This window comes from Schistocerca serialis, chromosome 3 (genome assembly GCF_023864345.2).
Source record: "Schistocerca serialis cubense isolate TAMUIC-IGC-003099 chromosome 3, iqSchSeri2.2, whole genome shotgun sequence".
Taxonomy (NCBI): Eukaryota; Metazoa; Arthropoda; class Insecta; order Orthoptera; family Acrididae; genus Schistocerca; species Schistocerca serialis.
Genome location: NC_064640.1, coordinates 1,028,411,061 through 1,028,434,215, shown reverse-complemented (window position 1 = coordinate 1,028,434,215; position 23,155 = coordinate 1,028,411,061). Strand labels below are relative to the sequence as shown.

The 23,155-nt window shown below is 42.6% G+C and overlaps 2 protein-coding genes across 2 annotated transcripts in view; one reads left to right on the top strand and one right to left on the bottom strand.

Moving 5' to 3' along the window:
* Positions 1–23,155, top strand: part of LOC126471489 (polyhomeotic-proximal chromatin protein) — a 304,690-nt gene that overhangs the window by 1,204 nt on the left and 280,331 nt on the right. The gene's annotated exons all lie outside the window — the stretch shown is intronic.
* Positions 14,817–23,155, bottom strand: part of LOC126471376 (nucleolar and coiled-body phosphoprotein 1-like) — a 157,397-nt gene continuing 149,058 nt past the window's right edge. Inside the window, exons 21-22 of the mRNA XM_050099498.1 lie at positions 21,440–21,562; positions 14,817–14,906 (exon numbers count right to left, since the gene is read on the bottom strand). Of these exons, the coding sequence (XP_049955455.1) occupies positions 14,817–14,906; positions 21,440–21,562 (213 nt within the window). The remainder of the gene's footprint in view (positions 14,907–21,439; positions 21,563–23,155) is intronic.

Sequence of the window (23,155 nt, the reverse complement as noted above, 5' to 3'; positions counted from 1 at the left end):
ATTCGAACTAGCAATAAAATCAGTATATTTACGCCATAAGAATACTGAATGTCGCCAGTTCTGATATCCGTCAATTAACAGCTATTACAGGCTATTACAAACTATGTACTTTACATTTGCCATCACTACAGGTTTTTTTCCGTCAGCTGTGTCTTGCATTCATTCCTTCATCGATAATTTTCGATCTGTTATTTTAACGGATAAGACCAGAACATTAGAAGTAAAGTACTTGGTCACACACAGGGCTGTAGATCTGAAGAAACGCCCCTGTTTGCTTTTAAAATTAGATTTGCTGTTGGTCCGTTACACCACTAGACAAGTGCTGGCACAGTTTTGTCACATTGCTAATTATCCCTTTTTGTGCCAACTTTTGAGGAATGTGTACATAATTTTTGTGAACCTTTATCGGTTATTTACAAGCAAGTTCAAAAACGTCGTTACAGCGATGAGTTAAAATGCTTAGAAGTTACCTCCAAGAGCTGTGCGGTTGAACGCTACAGATTACTCAAAATGTTCGTGTTTGCACAAGGAAACATTCTACTGGATGCTCACCCCCCCCCCCCCCCCTCAGAAAATTGTTCATTAAGACATTAATGAAAGAGAAGGGGTGTTTCTAAATCGTTATAATCTTGAGGGTGTCTGGGGGAGGAGGAATCAGTGCCCGGAAACATGCCACAGAAACAAACATTCAAAATTACGTATGCACTTGCCAGGAATTGCCTGTCTCCTGAAGATCTTCATCCTATTAAACAACGGCGTCGGTATGCATAGTACCACATTAAATTGTTGGTGCATATTACCAACGACAGTTTAGGATTATAGTTTTACTCAGCAGATTTAATTTTCCAACACCTGTTGTCCACCTTGTTCAGGTTTTTTGTAGGAAAAAACAAAATAATGTCACGAAGTTTATTTAGAAGCAATCTACATATCAGTTTATTTCTCTCGACATTGAAGAAAGAATCATTTGCAGTGCCAATAATTTCTTAAAACCTCATTTCTTCTTGATCAGACCGCCATGATTATCAGTGCTCAGACAAGTCCCAGAAATACTATTGTTTAAAAATAGTCTGTGTTGAGTGACTGAATTACTCTCTGTTACGCTACCTATCTCAAAATCTCAAAACGTGACATATAATTCACTAGGTGCATTATCTTAATAATAATAATAATAATAATCCATTTTTAAAGCCGAAATGTCTTAAATTAAAAACATTAAAACCTTCTCAGACAAACTACAGTAAAGAAGTATCACAAAAATTTGAGAGCAAGGAAGTGCTTAAGGAAAGCACAAAAAGTAGTCTCGTATATATGTTGGAAAGCCGGAAGATGGCCATAAGATATTGCAGGGAAACAGTGAAGATATTTGAAATTCATAGTGAAGGAAATGGTTACTCCGTAATTAGTACGCAATCACTAATTTTCGTATGATTCACAAAAAGTTCTTTTTGTAGCCTTAGGCTTCATCTTGATATAATGTATAAACTTATCCTGTTGTCCATCTTGTTCAGATTTTTTTTTTTTTTTTTTTTGTAGGAAAAGTCAATTGCACAATCTTTAAAAAAGTCTCCAGAAAATACCTGCACATACATAGTCTTAGGGACATCTCCCCCCCCCCTCTCACCCCTTCCCTTCCCTTCCTTCCCTCCCCCCCCTCCCCCCCCTCTCCCACCCCCCCTCCCCCCCCTCTCTCCCTCGTTTCAGGCAAGTGTCATTGCATTCGCAAGGTTACGGCAATCCGGATGGTCATGGCCAATTTCCTACCTCTTCTCTATACTACCCGACCACGTGCTCGTTCTATAATGATGTACGCCACGAATGTGAAAACCGAAGGCTGCAGAGAACAAAATGAACGTGTATATCATCTCATGCTGTAGAACATGGTTTGAAACGCATTGTAATGAATCATAATGGTAGGAAAAAGTTGATCAGGCACCAGTCGTTCCATCCACATTAAATTAATCACCTGATTGATCGCATAAAACATTAAAATTTTGTTCAGTATTATCGTGTTATGTTATTGACTGTCAGTACTTGAGGTGTTTGATAATTCGATTAGTACTTTAATTGATTTAATAATTTGACACGGCAACCCGGTAAACTTGTCAGATTATGAATCCTCAGGTCCAGTGATTATTTTCTGTCACTTACAGCTTCTTTCACCTGAAGGTGAATTGGGTTATCAACAGTTTTACATCGGTACTAACGCTATGTACTTTGATAAATAAATCTGGTTTACCGAAATCTTAGATGAAACACGTAAAAATATATCATTTCCATCAGCAGGTAACCTGACGCGTCACTACATCCAAACATCCCCTTCCTGCCGTCCCCTCCATTTCGCATTCGACCCTGTGTCTTACTCATCATCTCTTCTTCCTTATCAGCCTTAGATAATCGTGTCCCAACCTGGTCTCACCTCAGTGTGTAATTCCACTCCCTCTCCTCCTCCGAAAGGAGTTACTCTCAATTACCTATTGAGATTATTTCATGGTCATATTATAGCAATGACATCAATTGCATTTTTACTGCCTAAAGATGGATAATAAAATAAATGAAAATTAATAAATAATCATCTTTTCATATCTATCCTGAACATGATCGCTCATACACACCACCACCACCACCACCACCTCCACCACCATCATAACAGTATCAACATGGCCATCCTTGTGTATTTTACTGTTATCATCTGTGCGTGTTTTTAAAAATCATAGTTACCCAACACGTTTGCTTGATTTAATAATTTTCTTCCAAATATGTGCATCTTGGCTAAATTGCGGGTTTTTTCACCCTGCCAACTTGTTACGTCGTGGGGAGTTGAGGAAAAAATATGTTAAAGAAAAATAATGCACCACTTAGAGGATATGCCACGATTCTTCCCCTTACCAAGGTGTTATTCAGATGGTATGATGGAAAGGCGGTTTTCTCCTGTGACGGTAAATGGTGCAGTTGGAACATTTACATCAGTCAAAGAGTTTAATCGATGAATGAGTGAAAATATCTCGCACAAAACTGGTCGGATATCACATAAATCAAATAAATTAAATATATTTACAGTTCACACACGCACATACGCACTTAGGGGAGAGACACAGAGGGGGAGAGGGGGTGGAGAGAGAGAGAGAGAGAGAGAGAGAGAGAGAGAGAGAGAGAGAGAGAGAGAGAGACCACTAGTGATCCTAGTAGATGTCGGTTTTTATTCTGGAATTTGCGCTTGTTTTCATCTTGTTTTATTTCACACACTCTTAGAGTATTATCTGATGCCCTGCTCATCCCTACACTCAATTCCATATTCAAAATATATGAGTAGGTTGGTTATGAAATTATATACCTGTATTAACCAGAATACTTCTTAGAACCCATCTGGTACATACCAAAAATTGAAAAAATGCTCTTCTGTGTATGTAGGATAATAAGTTCACAACTAGCGTAAGAAACTTTCCGAATGAATGACTAACTCACTATAAAAATGCAACACAGACTAAGTTTTCATATTCTCTTCTTCCTGTGCAGAATATTACGCAATTATAATGGTTTTGAAAGCTACAACAAATGCGCTCCAAATCAGTATCTTAGTGTTTCCATCGGGGTTTCATATGCTGAATTCTTAAATTGTTCTGGCGGAAGAAGACTGAGAGAGCCGAAGTGAAGAAAATGGACACAGAATACCTTTATAGTCACGGCCGAAAGATAGTACAAGTTATTGCAAGACTAAGTTGTAGCATGCGGGGCTCAGCCCAGATGCCAAGCTTGTAAAGAGCAACCACTAAGTTGTAGCATGCGGGGCTCAGCCCAGATGCCAAGCTTGTAAAGAGCAACCTGTGATGTACTGTCAACATTTGTTGTCGATGATTCGTACAAGCTCAACCAGTCGATGGTTTTAAGTGCGATGATATTTAACGACACGTACTCGCACATACATGGGAAATATTATTTCGTACACTGTTTGCGGTATAAATGGCGTATACACTGATGAAACAAAGCATTGTGACCACTGACTACGGCGAGAATGAGTGCTGTATGGTGGCGCGGTAAGGACAGTACGTTTATACGTGGAGCAGGCGTACGTGGCAACGTCACAGAACGACGTGTCTGTCGGCTCCAGATAGTCCAGGAGCTGGTTCATCAGTTAGCAGGCATACCCTACTTACGAAAACGCTTCTGTAATAAAAGCGCAAACATAGTTGACACTCGGCGCGGTGCTGATGGGAGAGACTGTAAATGGGAAATGCCTTTACGGTTGCTCCCATCAACCACTGCGCCGAGTGTCAACTTTGTTTTCGCGTATAGCACGATATCCTGAGTCTTCTTTACTAAAACAGAAGAAAGAACCAACAGCGCCCCGAGCGAGGTGGCGCAGTGGTTAGCACACTGGACTCGCATTCTGGAGGACGACGGTTCATTGACCCGCTTGCGACCATCCTGATTTAGGTTTTCCAAGATTTCCCTAAATGGCTTCAGGCAAATGCCGGGGTGGTTCCTTTGAAAGGGCACGGCCGAATTCCTTCCCCATACTTCCCTAATCGGATGGGACCGATGGCCTCGCTGTTTGGTCCCCTCCCCCAAATCATTTATCCACCCACCAACAGCGCACCGGTACTCGCTAACCAGACGTGCTGCGCAATTAGGCCCACTTTATTTCACATTTGTCCTGCAGGATGTACACGGCCCACCACCGGCTGCTGTTGTGCACGACGCGTCACTATAGTCCCCTTCATTTTATTCCTTACCAGTCTCTTAACACAGTCCCAGCGAAATGGAAAGCGAACAAATACTAGGGTGGCAGGGTTAAGTTTATCGTAGTTTGGAAAGATTCTAACTCTGCGCGTTCCTATATCAAGAGCACCGTATCATCCTGAGAAATTCTTCCAGTACTTACGAATGTGTTTTTCAACATTCGGCGAACAACACGGGCGACTGAAGGTTGCCCCAAGATCCCACATGTTTTCGTGGGGAAGGAGGCTTTTGGACTGCACAGACACCTTCTTCGACCATATGGAGCAAATATGTCGAGAGTTGCCAAGATAATGTTCAGTAACTGTCTTTCCAGAGCTCGAAGGAATACTGAGCAGCAAACGGAGAATTCTTCTAAAATCTTCGAACTTGGTGCCTGATTTTTCTGTAGATATTGTAAAATCCTGTGTCATTTTGTAGCCGGGCGGAGTGGCCGCGCGGTTTAAGGCGCCATGTCACGGATTGCGCGGCCCCTCCCGCCGGAGGTTCGAGTCCTCCCTCGGGCATGGATGTGCGTGTTGTTCTTAGCATAAGTTGGTTTAAGTAGTGTGTAAGTCTAGGGACCTATGACCTCAGCAGTTTGGTCCCTTAGGAATTCACACACATCTGAACATTTGTCATTTTGTGCAACTGCACAGAGACAGCTATGAAAGTGAAAATACACTATCGACAGCTGTATTTTTACGAATGCAGTTAATCGAGCAATGTGAGGACCGTAGAGATTGATTACTTTCTGACTTAAACTTGGTCTGCAAACTGGCAATTCTGTACAACATTATTTTTGAAAGACGTATTGCTTCATTCAGTGTAAACTTATTTTTGAGAAAGGTACAATAAAACATATTTCGGTGTTTGAATAACTTACCGTACTTTTTTTTTGCTTGGTCGTTAATGTTTCGAAGTGATCCGCCCAATTCCTTAACTACACTGAAGCGCCAAAGAAACTGGTATAAGTATGCGTATTGAAATACAAAGATATGTAAACAGGCAGAATACGGTGCTGCGGTCGGCAACGCCTATATAAGACGACAACAATTATCGAGCGTAGTTGCTAGATCGTTTGCTGCTGCTGCTACAATGGCAGGTTACCAAGAGTTAAATGAGTTTGAACGTTGTGTTATAGTCGGTGCACAAGCGATGGGCACAATATCTCCGTGTTAGCGATGAAGTGGGAATTTTCCCGTACGACCATTTCACGAATGTACCGTGAATATCAGGAATCCGGGCCGGCCGTGGTGGCCGTGCGGTTCTAGGCGCTGCAGTCCGGAACCGCGGGACTGCTACGGTCGCAGGTTCGAATCCTGCCTCGAGCATGGATGTATGTGATGCCCTTAGGTTAGTTAGGTTTAAGTAGTTCTAAGTTCTAGGGGACTGATGACCTAAGATGTTAAGTCCCATAGTGCTCAGAGCCATTTGCACCATCAGGAATCCGGTTAAACATGCCGGCCGGAAAAAGATTCTGCAAGAACGGGACTAACGACGACTGAAAGAGAATCGGTCAACGTGACAGAAGTGCAACCCTTCCGCAAATTGCTGCAGATTTCAATGTTGGGCAATGAACAAGTGTCAGCATGCGAACCATCCAACGAAACATCATGGATATGGACTTTCGGAACCGAAGATCCACTCGTGTACCCTTGATAACTACACGACACAAACCTTTACGTCACGCCTGGACCAGCACCGATATTGGACTATAGATGACTGGAAACATGTTGCTTGGTCGGACGAGTTTCAAACTGTATCGAGCGCATGGACGTGTACGGGTATGGAGATAACCTCATGAATCTACGGACCCTGCATATCAGCAGGGAACTGTTCAAGCTGGTGGAGGCTCTGTAATGGTGTAGGGCGTGTGCAGTTGGAGTGATATGGGACCACTGCCAAGTCTAGATACGACTCTGACGTGTGACACGTGATCCTGTCTGATCACCTGCATCCATTCACGTCCATTGTGCATTTCGACGGACTTGGACAAATCCAGCAGGACAATGCGACACCTCACACGTCCAGAGTTGCTGGAGATTAGCTCTAGGAATACTATTCTGAGTTTAAACACTTCTGCTAACCAGCAAACTTCCCAGATATGAACATTACTAAGCATACCTGGCATACTTTGCAACGTGCTGTTCAGGAAAGATGTCCACCCCCTCGTACTCTTATGGATTTATGGACAGCACTGCAGGTGTCATGGTGTCAGCTCCCTCCAGTACTACTTCAGACTTCGTGTCCATGCCACATCGTGTTGCGGCACTTCTGGGTACTCGTGGGCCCCTACACGATATTAGGCAAGTGTACCAGTTTCTTTGGCTCTTCAATGTACATCGATGCACCAATTTTTTGTGTGAATCGAGCCCTTGTAATTTTATAAATTTTTGTCCCAAAAAACTAGCCACCCTTCCGCTAAGGAATTAATCGATCAGTGTATGTTTCCCAAGCCACGTGTAGGCATACGAGTAGAGGCTACAAAAACAAACAGGAAGGCAAATAACAGTAGAACGACTGAAGTGATGTACGCGATCTTGTTGCCTCTGAGATTGCTGTCCCATGCCGAGCCCGAAAGACGTGAAGGGGGCAGTGTTTGCTAGCGCTACCCGTGCCAACTGCTGTGGGAGTCCCCGGGATCGTGGCTGCATTGTACTGTGTGGCCAGCGATGGCCCATGCCGCTCAAATATGACGCGGCCATGTACCGTAAATTTCCATACCACGGCCGTGTACGCGATGCATTATAGACTGCTGCCGAACAATGGCCTTACACTGCCAGTTTGGAACAGATAGGACAAAAAGAAAGCAAACAGAAATTTAATAAAAGTCCTAAAACAACGTTAAATGGACGACGACCTCAAGACTGGAGGGGTAACCGAAAAGCTTACTCTCCATATTACTCTGGGATACAGAAACACGTTGATCATCTTTTGGCTTGCTGGATGGGAAATCATTCTTTTGATGACAGGAGCCACAAATGAGAAAACCCATTGACATAAGCGACTTTGACAAATAGCAATTGGTTATCGCCCCGCGCCTGGGAACAAACATCTCGGAAACAGCGAATCTGCTCGGCTGTTCGCGAGCTACAGTCGCGAGCAGTTATGGAATGTGGTTGAAGGGTGACGAAACGACAAGTAGGCGACAAAGTGTTGGAAGTCCACGCTTCATAAAATGTGAAGGTCGGAGGCCTGTCCGCCCCATAAAGCAGGATAGGCTACAGTCTGTGGTAGATATGATAGAGTACAATGCCGGTGCAGGTACAGCTGTTTTGGAACGCGTCGTTCTGCGCACATTGTTGAAGATAGGGTTCTGAAACAGGCGACCTGTACGTGTTTCCACGCCGATCCGACGACATCGTCAGTTACAACTCCAGTGGACATGAGACCAACTTGTCTGCTCGCAGGATGAATCACGTTTGGCGCGCCGCCATCCAGGCGAACGGGTGCTCGAAATATGCATCGCGTCACGGACGCAAACCGATGGTATCAGTATTATGGCATGGCAGTGTTCACCTGGGCTTCCTTGGGAACTGTGATAGTAAACGAAGGCACCGCGGCAGCCGCGGACTAAGGGAAAGCTACTGCGTATCACCAAAGCAGTTGGTGAAAAATATGGAGACATCGCGAGAAATGGAAGCTTGAAGATAAATGCAGATGCGAGCCAAAACTGCAAGTTTTGCTTTTTGCATTCGACCACGAATGGCACCTGTGCTCTGTCCTCAGTACGTTGCAAGTGTCAGTCGTGGCCAGAACATTGTTGGTATTTCGGTAACCAAGAGAGCCGAAGTGATTGTTGTTTCAAGGATGTACAGGGTGGCGATTATTCTAGAAAATTTGGAATACTCCGGCAATCACATTTCACCTGGAGAATCAGAGAAATCTCAGGGAATTCTTTGTTTCCAACCAAGCGCTGGCATTTAATTTTGTCGAGTTTTATAAATAACAAATTTTAAAATACTTAGTATTTCAAAGGGTGTTGATTACATGAATATTATTCCATATAAATTATCGATGTTTAAAGACTGCGGTGTTCTCAACCGAGATTAAAGAGAAAAGTCGTTATTGTGAGGGTGTACCATGGACCACGGTTACTATTGAAGGTCGCATTATTATCAAGGATTATGTGACCATTCTGCTAATCAAGTGTGTCCCAGAGCCCCGCATCGTCTAGTGCTGGCTTTGTGAGCACGAGGATGAATTGTCGCGTCCCCCTTGGCCACAACTGACACAAGATCACAATATTATTGAGCCTTCTGTAGAGAAGGTGTATGACCGGTACCTGAACTCTCCACTATTTTGCAGTAAAATGATATAAGATGACTTTAAAACTATAATGGACCCGTATTTATCCGTTCCGAGACGACTGGAAGCAGTTTTGAATGCCAACGGTATTTCTACACCGTATTAGGCACGGTAATATGTTGTATTTTTGGTTTTTCCACATTTTTGTCCTGTACATTCCTTCACACTGGCTTTCTTTCACGACGACGATTCCATCTTCCAGCGGTATATCTGTCCGTCACAAGAGCAGCCAGAATCGCACTACAATGGTTCGAAGAACATGATATTGAACTCAAGTTGATGTTTCGGCCCCCCATATTTTCCTGAGAGGTCTGAAATGAGCTCTGTGACCTCACTTTAACCTCGCCAGCGGGTCCTATGACGAGTAACTCCATATGCAACAAAACGTACCGTTTCCAGATGGGTCAGACGCGGAGTAGCATTACGTAAGTACGGGTGCCATTGTGACGCGGAAGATAGCTAGCAGAACAAGCCAGAATTAGCATTGACTGTGCGTAACAACTTGTGCGCCGGATGCTAAAACGCGTCACTGCAATACCAACGTACACGAGCACTCATTTTTTCAATGGCCGTGCAGTTTCTAGGCGCATGCCAAACGCTTTTGCGCAAAATTTTCTTCCAGTGAGTCTTACACTCCCAACGCGCATAACACTCGCGTCTGAAAGTGGGTTCTTCCGTGTCATCTCCACTTTGTACGAGTATATGTGATTTCTACCACAAATGAACACCAAATGTGTGATTACAGGTAATATGAAGAAATAGGAGTGCAGCGTCACAACTGGCACAGAAATGTCTTATTTAATTCAACAAACTTATTGACAGCTGCGAATATAGACAGTCCTCAGCTGTGTGATGGAATGGCGGCAATGAAAACTTGGGCCGGACCGGGATTCCAACCCGGATTACCCGGTTATCGCGAGAGGCCGCCTTACCGTTTGGCCATCCCAGTAGGGCCACTGTCAGACCCAGACTTCCGTATGTCGTCAGCCGTGTGTCCACAACGTTTGCTCGTACATCCATTATGTATATTTCCGTACAGGGGAGACATTTCACTTGGACGTCGCTTGCCCGTTGTCGGCGGATAAATATTATATTGCAATGCCTGCGTTGTCCCGAATTACGCTGCAAGGTTCATTCGAACATGCTTGTCCGAAGGAACACTGCAGCGTAATTCGGAATAACAAAGGCACTGCGATATCATATGTCTTATTTAATGTCTTTCCAGTCTTTCAAACGGCGTCGAGTTTGTACACGTTGGTAAGCATTTAACGTTTTTTAGTAAAGAATCCTTTCAACATTTAAACAGTTATATCACCCGTCTGTTGTTGCTTACAAGTTCGTGCCCATCGGACTAGAAAAAGCCTAATTTCGATGCACAGTTGTTGCCAAGATATCCAGAGATTAACGTTGCCTTACTAAGCCGCATATTGTCAATGTGAAAAACTAGAGGCGTAACGTCTTTAGAAGTTCACTTCAAATATTTGGTTCTCCAAATAGTTGGTAGTGCGAGATGGTTCTCATATTTGAGGAAGACGACGGCATTCCGTATTGAAGAGAATAATAGCTGGATAAGCTCCGTGGCGTTCGAATCTACCTCGCAGTTGTTGAGTGCGTTATTTGTTAGTCGAAACTCTGTTCTTCTTACAGAACTATCAGGTTTACGTATGTGTATCCATCCACGATAAAAGATGGAAAGACACACTGTGACGCTGACGTTACAAAACCCATATTTTCATCTCCTGCAATGGAAAACTTTAAGCCAAGTAGTAATAGGCACTTTCAATTTTATAACGTGTGTCTGAGATACTGGCCGATGTGTAACGCCGTTGTAAGGAAGTCGGTTGGCAGCATTGGAACATGCGGTCACATTACGAAACCGGATGACGCATCGTCACAGGACACGCTGGATTTCCCCATCTGTCCTTGGCGTGTCTGATGTCCTAACAGGCCAGTGCCCCCCCCCCCCCTCCGCCCCCCTCCACCGTGTCATCCCTTCACACACTCACTCTACAGTTTACAAAGACACCAGACCTTTTCGGGAATGTCATTAAAGAGTTACGGAATAGCGACGAAGATGCTATCACAGCAACGATGGTCTCCAAAGGCGAAATGATCATTAGGAAAACTAGGAGCGTATTTGTGTTTAATGGAATTAGTAATTATTAACAAATGGCCTAAATGACAAACTGAGAACATTTAGTTCAAATCCGACAAACGGAAAAGAGCTGTGGTTGAAGCTAAAAGACGTTTTGAGCCACGCTCCAGATAAATACGTTTCAAGAAAAGCAAATAAGACGAAAACACATACCATGGTATAATGGTACCATTCGAAGAATGTTGTGAAAACGGTGTGTGCTACACTCTTACTGCAAAAAAGACTGCAGGGAAAGTAATAGAGAAAACTTAATAAAAATTCGTGCATTCGTTAGCAGCGCCGCGCGTGTAGACTACAGTAAATTCCACAGTTAGATCCTGGCGAAAGAACTGTCAGGAAATCTTAGGGAGCGCAGTATTTTCTCGTTTTACATAAATAATTTATATACTAGCAATGTCAGCACTGTCAGATTGTTCGTTGCCGATGCTGTTGTCTACAAGACCGTATCATTGTTGTCGATCGCAAGCTGCATGACTTGGAAAATATTTCCACTCGGTGTACTGATTGGTAGTTACCTGTACACGATAATAACTGCATTGTAATGCTCATAATAAAGAGAAATACATGACGTTATTCGATTAGAAGATTAGTGGTAAACTTGTGAATCCTTTCACATCGTTGAATATTTAGCAGTAATACTATAAAGCAGTATGAAATAGGACGAACAAGTAAAATGAATAGTAGGGAAGGCGAATGGAAATCTCAGATTTATTGGAAGAATTGAGGGGAACCGCAGTGCAGGCGTAGAGGTATTGCGTACAGTTGCGGAGTACTGCTTCAGCGGTCAAAGAGGCACCATAGCAGACATACCGACTTCAGAGACGCTCTGCCGCGATCGTAGCAGAACAGTGCAGCTCAGACGAGGATGTTCTGGCTACTTAAATGTAAATACTTTTTTTTCGCACAGACAGATAAACGATTACATTGACACGCATACTACTGTGGCTTGCGGCGAACGTATGTAGACATATGCGTATACGTAAGTGCGAATTTTCCTTCCATTACACTGTTCGACATGGGTTTTATTTCTGATATTAAAGTATGTGCTTCTAGACCATTTTTCCGTGGGAAATTCAAATATGTAAACAAAATATCGTTGTCAGGGATACTTTTTATGTAATATGTATACATATGTCTATTCAAAATTCATGGCAAACACAGAGACGTTATAGAGAAATACGGGTATGTTGCCGCATCCAGTAGTGATAGAACGTGATAATTTCTTGTGCAACAGCAGGTGGGAAGAATTAGTTATCATTAGTTTATCCCCCGCCACACCTATGTCATTAAGACCACCTGAAACATCTCGTTAACTCGAACGGCGACAGCCGGTCGCTGCCTCGGCAGTAAAGTTTCACGCCTCCTAGGGGCAGGTGCATCGAGTTTAGAACAGTGGTGTTAGCCGCAATTTGTGTCAGTCTTAATGAGTGGGTGTTTTGGCTGACAAGTAACTGTCTGTCATATTTCCGAGCACGGTTGAATTTTTTATTTCCTGTGTGTAAACTGATTGAGCCTGGTGCTGAAGGTAAAACGACTGCTTGTTTTTGCACATCAGCGTTCCTCTAGTTCCCTACTATTAATTTAATACAGGTGTAATACCAAAGTGGTATTTTTAAATTTGCAGAAGTGCCACGTCGTCGTGGATGTCGATATAAGCCGGACAACTTCTGCTACATCTGTGGGAAGTTCACTTTTACCAGAAATAGGAAGAAAATTTCTTCAGTCATAAAGAAAGTGTACTAACATTACTTTGGAGTAGAGGTAGGAGACCAAGATAAAGAATGGGCACCACATTTCTGTTGTGCTGCATGTTACTGCAAACTAATTCAGTGGCGGAAAGGTAAAAAGAATGTGGCGTTGTTTGCTGTTCCCATGGTGTGGAGGGAGCCTAAGGACCATGTTACTGATTGTTATTTCTGTCTAACAAAAATTCAGGGTTTTACAAACAAAAAGTCGAAGAGGCACATTGTTTACCCAGATCTGCCTTCAGCGAGAATGCCAGTGCAGCATTCCGACAACCTTCCAGTACCTTCAAGAGCTCGAGGTCAAATTCCGAGTGACAGTGAAATAAGTAGTACTGAAGAAATCACAGATGATGATTCTTTATATCACTGCACAAGTGAGTCATCGCCACATTTGTTAACACAGGCAGATTTAAATGATTTAGTACGTGATCTAGGACTAAGTAAACAAAAGGCGCAGCTGCTTGGTTCAAGATTACAAGAGTATAATCTACTGCACCAAAGTACTAAAATCAGTGTGTTCAGGCACAGAGAACATGCCTTTATTTCTTATTTTTCAATTGACGAAGCACTGACATTTTGCAATGACGTTGCTGGCCTGATGAAAGTGCTGAACTTCACTTATATTTCACAGGAGTGGAGACTTTTCATAGATGCATCGAAAACAAGTGTGAAGGGTGTTTTGCTCCATAACGGAAATAAAATACCCTCTGTTCCAGTAGCTTACGCTAGTTTGACAAAAGAGGATTACGAATTCGTACAAAGGATGCTAAATTCATTAAAATACAATGAACACAAATGGAAAATATGTGCAGATTTCAAGGTAATTGTTATGGTACTGGGAGTGCAACAAGGCTACACAAAGTATGCCTGGTTTCTTTGCGAGTGGGATAGTCGAGACCGAAATACTCACTACGTGAAAAGGAAATGGCCTAGGCGAAGATGGAAAGTTGGCGAAAGGACTGTACAACGCGAAAGTCTGGTAGCTCCTGAATATATACTACTTCCACCGCTTCACATCAAACTTGGCCTGATGAAACAATTCGTGAAGGCCATGGATCCAACAGGCTATGGGTTTGCATATCTAACTACCAAATTCCCCCGTCTTTCAGCTGCAAAAATAAAGGAAGGTGTATTTGTGGGCCCACAAATCAGGGAGCTGCAGAAAGATGCAAATTTTGAAGCATTTTTAACTGATAAAGAAAAAACCGCATGGGACTGTTTGAAGATGGTTTCGGAAAACTTCCTCGGAAGAAGAGCTACTAACTGCAAAGCAATGGAGAAGGATGTGATCAAAGCATATCGGGATTTGGGGTGCAATATGTCTTTGATGGTACATGTGATGGACTCTCATCGGGACTACCTCACAGAGAGTTGTAGTGACGTATCGGATGAACATGGGGAAAGATTCCATAAAGACATTTCTACCATAGAAAGGCGTTATGAAAGGAAGTGGGTACCTTCTGTGTTAGCAGATTATTGCTGGAATATCATTCGAGAGAAGAAAGGTTCATAATACAAGAGAAAAAAGTGATGTGCATTACAAGGCAGTGGCTCATTGTTTGTCAATTTTCTGTAATTTCTCATGTCAAATAAATGCTTAAAAGTGTATACACAAAGGTTATTGTGTTATATGTTAGATCCCACCCTCCATTAATGTGATGAACTTATAACATCATAAAGATGTGCATTTGTTTGTCGAATTTCACCTCACGTTTGCTGCACTATATCAGAAACTGAAATAAGAAATAAACTTGCGATTACTCATAAACTATCCCTGACAGAAAAGAAACAAAAACAGTTTTCAATTCAGCACTCAAAATACAACTAGGATCACAACATTTTTATCAGAAATAGAAAAAAAGTTTTTTTTTTTTTTTTGTAGAACAGTGTTATTCTTCGAGCATAGCAGTACCAAGGAAGCCGTCGGGTGTCATGCACATAAATACAGTAAGGAACATCCTCTGGGTCTTAGCCTTAACCTGTGATATGTACACACGCCAACAACCAAGTAATTTGTCAAGGATTTCTGTAAAATGCAGATAGAAGGCTTTTTGTACGTCCAGAAAAAGTGACCATTGATAATTCTGTAACGGGACTTCGTTGATGCGATTTTAATTAGTGCATCTGCTATAAAAACAGCTACTCTTTTTGGATTATACCGGATAGGGCAAGCTAACTGTACGTCGAAAACGGGGTGCACAAGACTGTGAAGACAACCTAAAGGGACTAGGGAACGAAACCTTGTTGAAAGTAAGAGGACGCTCACAATATCAACAAGAAAAGTAAAAATGCCTTAAAAATTTTTTTCGTATTATAGTGTCTAACCATTTTATTATCGAACGTGGTGACCAAGAAACGTGCAAATCTCGCGACTCGAGTACATGATATGGTGTCGTAGATTAGCTTTTTTTGTGCTGCCAAAAACACAAATGGGTTTTCTATTCCTCTTCTGATGGACAGAGCTGCGTCTGTGAAGAATTTGGCGGTTCATAACTCATCAAGTAAAAATTTCTGGTACTAACTACATTCCGACTACGGGAATATTTTCCAGGTCTCAGTAAGGCCATTGCCATGATTGTCGTTCCTCCAAATAGACTTTTTTTGAGAAAATAGTTCACGACGTCCACTCAAAGATGATTACTCTTGTTTTCAGTGACGTGATCTACATTTGCTAATGGACGCGACAGATTATTGTTCAGCTGCTGTGGACAGCTAATCCCAGATCACGTAAGAAAAGTGATCTGGCTAGCTAATGACGAATTGACGAATGCAGATGCCGAGACTCAGAAATGTCTGCCTGCGTGCTGGCCAATGCACATCAGGTGTAATACGCTGATGCCACTTATACTATCATTCAGTTTTTCGATTATAACGCCCGCTTTCATTATGTTAAACTATGTATGTTGTTTGCGCCCGTTTGATATTACAAAAAATAGACTTGCATAATGTTCATGGAACGTCCCAATTCCTACTCAATTATTTGATAAAAAGGATACCATAAATGACAAAAGCCCCACAACATTCTCAATCCACTGTAATGCGGTAGCAACAGGTTTGTATTCCACGAAGTATAATCTCGATTAGCAAACTAAGAGCTTACAGTGTTCTCATAAAACTGTCAAAATTACTACTTGATGCATGCTTAGATAGCCTGCTCGTCAAACAAATTCTGTAATACGAATTGTTTATGAAAACGGAGCATTAGAATAAGGTATATTCGCAGCTAAGCAGCTTCTCGGTGGGATCTGGTCAATTACAGCTGAAAAGGGTAATTTCTGGGCTAACATGTCGAAATAACACACAGAATGATAAATATCACAGAGTAATTCATATATACAAAATTACATCACAAGACAACAGAAGACCGTAATGTCGCAGTACACTTAAACATGCTAGATTTTTTTCGTTGAAAACGAAAAAAAAAAAATTTTCGTTACTTATTACTAAAACTTTCAAGAGCTCGGAAAGGACGTCAGTGTTGTTACTGTTGATGTAGTCTTCGGTCTGATGACCAGACTCGTAAATACTTTCATTGTAAGACTCTTCAGCTGTCCAAACGAACATCTACATCTGATAATTTCATTTTTGTACTATCGTTGAGAATGTCAGAGAACTATTCTGACCGTGAACATCAAGGATATTACTTGAAATAATTTCAGTGAGATAACGCTTTTATTTGACACTTGGTCTCTCGGCATTTCCAGATGTCCAATATATCCAGTTGATAAATTCAATCGGCAAGAGTAGCGGAGAATCCACAAGGCTCCGTGGTGGTCTTAATCGAGGAAAGCTCCAGTGACACTTGTCTCTTTCTGCTTTAAAGTTAAGAGCAAGTCTTAATGAGCATCAAATCATAGGGGCAATGCATTTCTTCGCTATTATAGAAGAACGCTCCTATGTTCTAGTTAACGTGTCCATGTTATTTATACACTAGTCAACATACTACACATGTACATAAATCCGATAATACATATATCGCGTTTTTTCATACAAGCAGGAAAATAGCTGTGATGTAAAATGGAGTGTCAGGCATATCGAGTTGTTGCTGTGATAGATCTGTACGCTGGCTCAATCTTTCGACGTCCATCGTCCGGTATATCCTGTAGACTGCATGCTACTCTATTTGTCGAAATTACGTCACTAACAAGGGAACCTCCCCATCGCACCCCCCTCAGATTTAGTTATAAGTTGGCACAGTGGATAGGCCTTGAAAAACTGAACACAGATCAGTTGAGAAAACAGGAAGAAGTTGTGTGGGACTGTGAAAAAATAAGCAAAATATACAAACTGAGTAGTTCATGGTAAGATAGGCAACATTAAGGACACTGGAACCGCAGCAGCGCCGTGGTCTCGTGGTAACGTGAGCAGCTGCGGAACGAAAGGTCCTTGGTTCAAATCTTCCATCGAGTGAAAACTTTAATTTTTTATTTTCAGTTTATGTGACAAACTCTTATGTTTTCATCTCTTTTTTGGGAGTGATCATCACATCCACAAGAAAACCTAAATCGGGCAAGGTAGAAGAATCTTTTTACCCATTCGCCAAGTGTACAAGTTAGGTGGGTCGACAACATATTCCTGTCATATGACGCACATGCCGTCACCAGTGTCGTATAGAATATATCAGATGTGTTTTCCTGTGGAGGAATCGGTTAACCTATGACCTTGCGATCAAATGTTTTCGGTTCCGATTGGAGAGGCACGTCCTTTCGTCTACTAATCGCACGGTTTTGCGATGCGGTCGCAAAACACAGACACTAAACTTATTACAGTGAACAGAGACGTCAATGAACGAACGGACAGATAATAACTATGCAAAAATAAAGAAAGTAAAATTTTCGCTCGTGGGAAGACTTGAACCAAGGACCTCTCCTTCTGCAGCTGCTTACTCTACCACGGGACCACGGCGCTCCTGAGCTTACGTTCTCCTTTATGTTGCCTATGTGGCCAAGACTGATGACCAGTTTGTATATTTTGCTTATTTTTTCACAGTTCCACACAACTTCTTCCTGTTTTCTCGATTGATCTGTGTTCAGTTTATCAAGGCCTATCCACTGTGCCAAGTTATAACTAAATCTGAGGGGGGTGCGATGGGGAGGTTCCCTTGTAAGTAACGGCAGTTTCATATGGTACCAGACTATGTCGATGTCTATGATGAAAGAACATTGGTAGCGGTATGACTCAGCTAAGTTCTCTGCTGTCTTCCAGCAACAAGTGGCCGTTTAAATAAACCGCTGAGAGTATATAGTCGGTGTCCCAGTTAAAGTTGTTACACATTCTAATCTCAACGGCGTCTGATGAAATAAACTGAGTCAGCCACTGTCTAACAAAAACAGCATTGCTACCCGTGTTCTTCCGTAACAGACATCGACCTAATCTCTGGTAGAACCTGTCACAGACATCGACCTAATCTCTGGTAGAACCTGAAGTTCCGGGACTTCGTGACGTGTCCATGCAAAGTAGCACTCGGTTTATTGGTAGCTCCTAATAATGACAATGGAGGAAATCGTCGAAAGCTTGAGACTACATTCAAATCTGACGCGGCACAAATTGTGTGCAGTAATTATTCAAGAATATCAAGAATATCACCGCGAAAAACTACGTTGCCACACTTAAAAAGCTGTTTCAATCCTAATAGCGTCCATGTTAGAGAGAGAGAGAGAGAGAGAGAGAGAGAGAGAGAGAGAGAGAGAGAGAGAGAGAGAGAGAGAGAGGGGGGGGGGGGGGAGGGGGGGGGGGGAGAGAGAGAGAAAGAGAGAGAGAGAGAGAGAGAGAGAGAGAGAGAGAGCGCGCGACCGCTTTACTGCCTCTTAGGTGAATGAGTCTAGTCGAGGCCGCTGGAGATTTGTACCTACGAAAAGTATCCACGAAGGATTAAATAGGGTCGTGGTACGCCTACCAGAGTTCCTCACAGACGAACGATACATGAATCTGCTGGCACATCATGGAAGTCTGTTCTTCTACAGTACCCCGTTGGTAAAGTTTGTATTCAGTATGATAATCCCTCCGACCCGTTGCTAAAACCGCTGACAGAGGAGACCTGACGTCCATCTGGTGCAGCACATCTACGCTGCTGTCGAGCGAGACGCACGCGCTGTGACCATTCGGATCTACACTGGTGTCCAAAATTAAAGAAACAAACGGAAATTTTGCAAGACTGTTTCTTTTTTGCCACAAAACAGTATAAACAGCTGATAGTATAGAAGAAAGAATACAAAGAATTTAGAACGTAAACAACTGCAAGATGCATGACGGTAGACAAAAATGTTCTTCGTTTTTTCCAACTTAACGGATTTGCACACTCATCCCGACAACTGGTTAATGTTTTCAGTTTGGGTGCGACCTCCTCTGGTAGCAATACAGGCCCGACAAAGATGGGGCATGCTGTGAACGATGTCATCAGTAACGCCCATTCTTCCTGCAGAGCTGCTCGTAGTCTTGGAGAGTGATTGGTGGATGCCGACGTGGTGGAAGCCATCTTCCTAGTGCATACCAGACATGCTGTATGGGATTCAAATCGGGAGAGAGAGAGCAGGCAACGCCATGCGTGCAATATCTTCCGTTTCCATGAAAACATCAACCACCCGTGCTTTATAAGGTCGAGCATTATCGTCCACCAATACTAAGTCTGGGCCCACAGCACATCGCAACAGCCGCAAATAAAGTCCCAAAATCTCGTCACGATACCTGACAGCAGTTAAACCTTGCCGATTTACCCGTACAGTTTCATGAATAGGGGTTAGAGTGGTAAATAGAATATCCATCCACGCCATTAGGGATCCTCCTATATATCAGTCTTTTTCCACAATGCCCCGAAATCGTGTTCCGCGTTCCCTCCAGATGCGAATCCATCGAGAATCACTCTCCAGACTAAATCGGGACTTACCTGTGAAAACGACATTGGCCCAATGTTAGACTGCCCAGGTGGCATGTTGACGACTCCACTCTAGACGTTCCCGTCTGTGAAGACGCGACAGAGGTGGACATAGAGCAGGTCTCTGACGATAAAGGACATTCTGCCGAAGCCTTCTGCACACCGTTTGCCTCGATACAACACGTTCAGTGGATGCTGCGAGCTCACGTGCCAGTTGTCGTGGAGTACTAAGGCGGTACTGTCGTGCCCCTACAGTCAAATAACGGTCCTCTCTTCTGATATCACACGTGGTCGGCTCTGCCCTGGTCTTCGGGATACAGTTTCGGTCTCTATCAACTGTTGCCACATTCGGGAAACAACAGAACGATTCACATTAAGCCATCGGTTCACATCAGTTTGCGGCTTTCCTGCTTTCGTTCTTCCTATTGCCCTCCACCACAGAGTGTCTGGTAGGCATCTTCTCTGTGCCATACTGCACCGTCTGTGACTGTGTACACAGCGATTGTGGATGTGGGACTATCCGGCAAATACTATCCCGTTTGACAGGTGCCCTGACGTCATCGGTGGCACGGTTGTCCGTTGACTGGAATGCCATCTTCCGTGCAAAACAAGATCGTACGGACGTCTAATTGACAGTTTGTATGATTATATTGTGAAATAGACACAGGACGGGGAAATAACGGTTTGTTCCTTTAGTTCGGACGCCAGTGTATATATCGCCCAGCGCTTCCACTGTCGTTCCCGTCATCCGGGAGGAAGGGTGGTTCTGCATGCTACCAGTAGACTTGGGTAAGTACACTTTGTATCTTGCACATTGCACTAGAAGATGAAATTATTGACCTGCTAGGAAACACAATGAGGCAACTGTGTTCTATGCCGTAATATTCCTACTAGTCTGTAGGTTCAGTCAATAGGTCGTTCAGATAAAGTTTCTGCTTGCATTCCGAAAGGGAGCTAACTCATCACAACGTTTTTCCTGTTTACAAGATAGTACAACAGATGTCTCAGGACTAACGGTCCACTATTTCTCGTAATCGGTAGAGCTCAGCATTTTCGAAAATAAGGCTTTTTAAGCAAACCAATAAGGAATAATTGAAGGATGAAGCTTGAATTGTCTGAAGTTTTTTAGTAAGTGAGTAAACATGTCTGTTTCACAATTCAAAATGAAAAGTTGGTACAGAACTAATAAGTTAACTAGAACTGTCAAAAACAAAACTTTTTTGTGTGAGAGGTTGTTTGGTACTTTGGGCCGATGTGATTACATCAAAATCATCTTCCTTGCACTGATGGGTTGAACACCACTTCAGTTTTGTGGACTCTGTTCAACCCTATTTATTTTGTACCACCTTTAGATTCGAAATTCTGAAGCTGACGCATATCCTACAGTTATCAGGAAACTTCATGTTGTTTACCACACAATTGGCCCTTAACTGGAAAAAAATAAATTTTACCGGAAACGGGTCCACCATGCTGGTTTCGATAAAAAGTGCTGGTACTTCAGGTTTGGAACAACCTGTAGAATCATCGCAGTTTATGTGATCGTAATTTCGCCTCAACACGGTGTTTAGGTAGTGGAACACACGAAAGGCGCTTCTATGAAATTAATGTTTAAACATGAACAGTGGATAAACATTTGCTCACCTGTCCACCTTGAGCAGTTGTTTCAGAAGATGTAGCTGTCGGCATCTGACCCCCTGTTGCAGACACAGGTCCTGTCTCAATGTTGATTGTCTCTTCCATTGGCACAGCATCTGGATCGAAGCTCTGAAGCAGACACGTGCGTGTCACAGTTACGGAAGATAATGCTCAAAATAAAGCAGTCGTTATAATGAAATCCTCCAACAAGCAATACTAGTGGCCGTCATCCTACAACTAGGATCCAAATAATTCTCGCCAAAGAAGATATTTACACCTATCGCTTCGACACTGCTAAACTTCTAACAGTTTGCTATGCAAAAGTATCTGTATCTGACAAATATCAGCCTAACTTCACTCATAACCTCCCCTCAAGAGAACGTAATATCCTACGTTTTAATTCAAAACAACTAGAAACTAACAGTGCCCCTGACTAGTAAATAAATGTCCAGTTAGAAATATCTCCACAGAACCAGACAGCTTATGTAATCAATTGCTTCCACACCTTGGCAGCAATAGTAAAATAGTTTCCCTAAAAATTTTAGTATGACATGTCAAGATGATGATTTCCATCCCAGTGGTTGTGTGTGTGTGTGTGTGTGTGTGTGTGTGTGTGTGTGTGTGAGAGAGAGAGAGAGAGAGAGAGAGAGAGAGAGATCAATGGAGTACCACCAGTTCGAAAACAAGTTGCACTGCTGTTAGATTTCCCTTCCCCTCTCCTTTATGACGCCATGCAACATTTCCAGACTCCCCCCCTCTGTCACACCTTTCCTCTCCCCCTTCCCCAGAATTCTCCTGACTCTTCCTTTCCCCCTCTGCTGTCCGTGTGTGCTTAGGTGTTTTATTTAAACACTAGCTTAGAGCGTTTGGGTAGTAATTATAACAAAAATAATTTTATAAACATACATTAGGCCTACTGAAAAATTGATGTATTAAAGAGCCATTTCTTTTTCTATGCAATTCTAACAAAAATGATTTATCGTGGCATCTCTTAAATAGATTTCTTTGATTTAGTTCACAAATTGCGACACCCACTAAACTTTTCGCACTAATTAAGGCTGTAGAAACATGGCCTTTCTGAATGTAATTCTAGCTTCGAAATTGTCTTAATAGTGACGTATTTTAAAAACCCTTTCCTTCCGTCTTTCACCCCTTAGGTGTGGAATTTCGAAAAATTCCTTTGTAAATGATATCTACACTATAAGATAAACCCCCTCTCCAAAATTCAAGTTTCTGTCCTTAGTGGTTTGGGCTGGGTGATGAAGAGTCAGTGAATGGTCGACTGCAGTTTATTGGGAGAATATTAGGAAAGAGTGGTTCATCTGTAAAGGAGAATGCATATATGACGCACTTGTAACCTATTCGTGAGTACTGCTCGAGTGTTGGCTTCCATACCAGGGCAGACTGAAGGAAGACATTGAAGCAGTTCTGAGTTATGCTGCTAGATTTGTTAACGGTAGGTTCGAACAACGTGCCAGTGTTACAGAGATGCTTCGGGAATTCAAATGGAAATCCCTGAAGTGAAGGCAATGCTCTTTTCAAGAAACACTATTGAGAAAATTTAGAGAACCAGCATTTGAAGCTGACTGCCGAACGATTCTACTGCCACCAACCTACACTGCACATAAGGACCATGAAGATAAGGTACGAGAAATTAGGGCTCATATAGAGGTAGGTAGATAGTCGTTTTTCCCACACACTATTTGCGAGTGGAACAAGAAC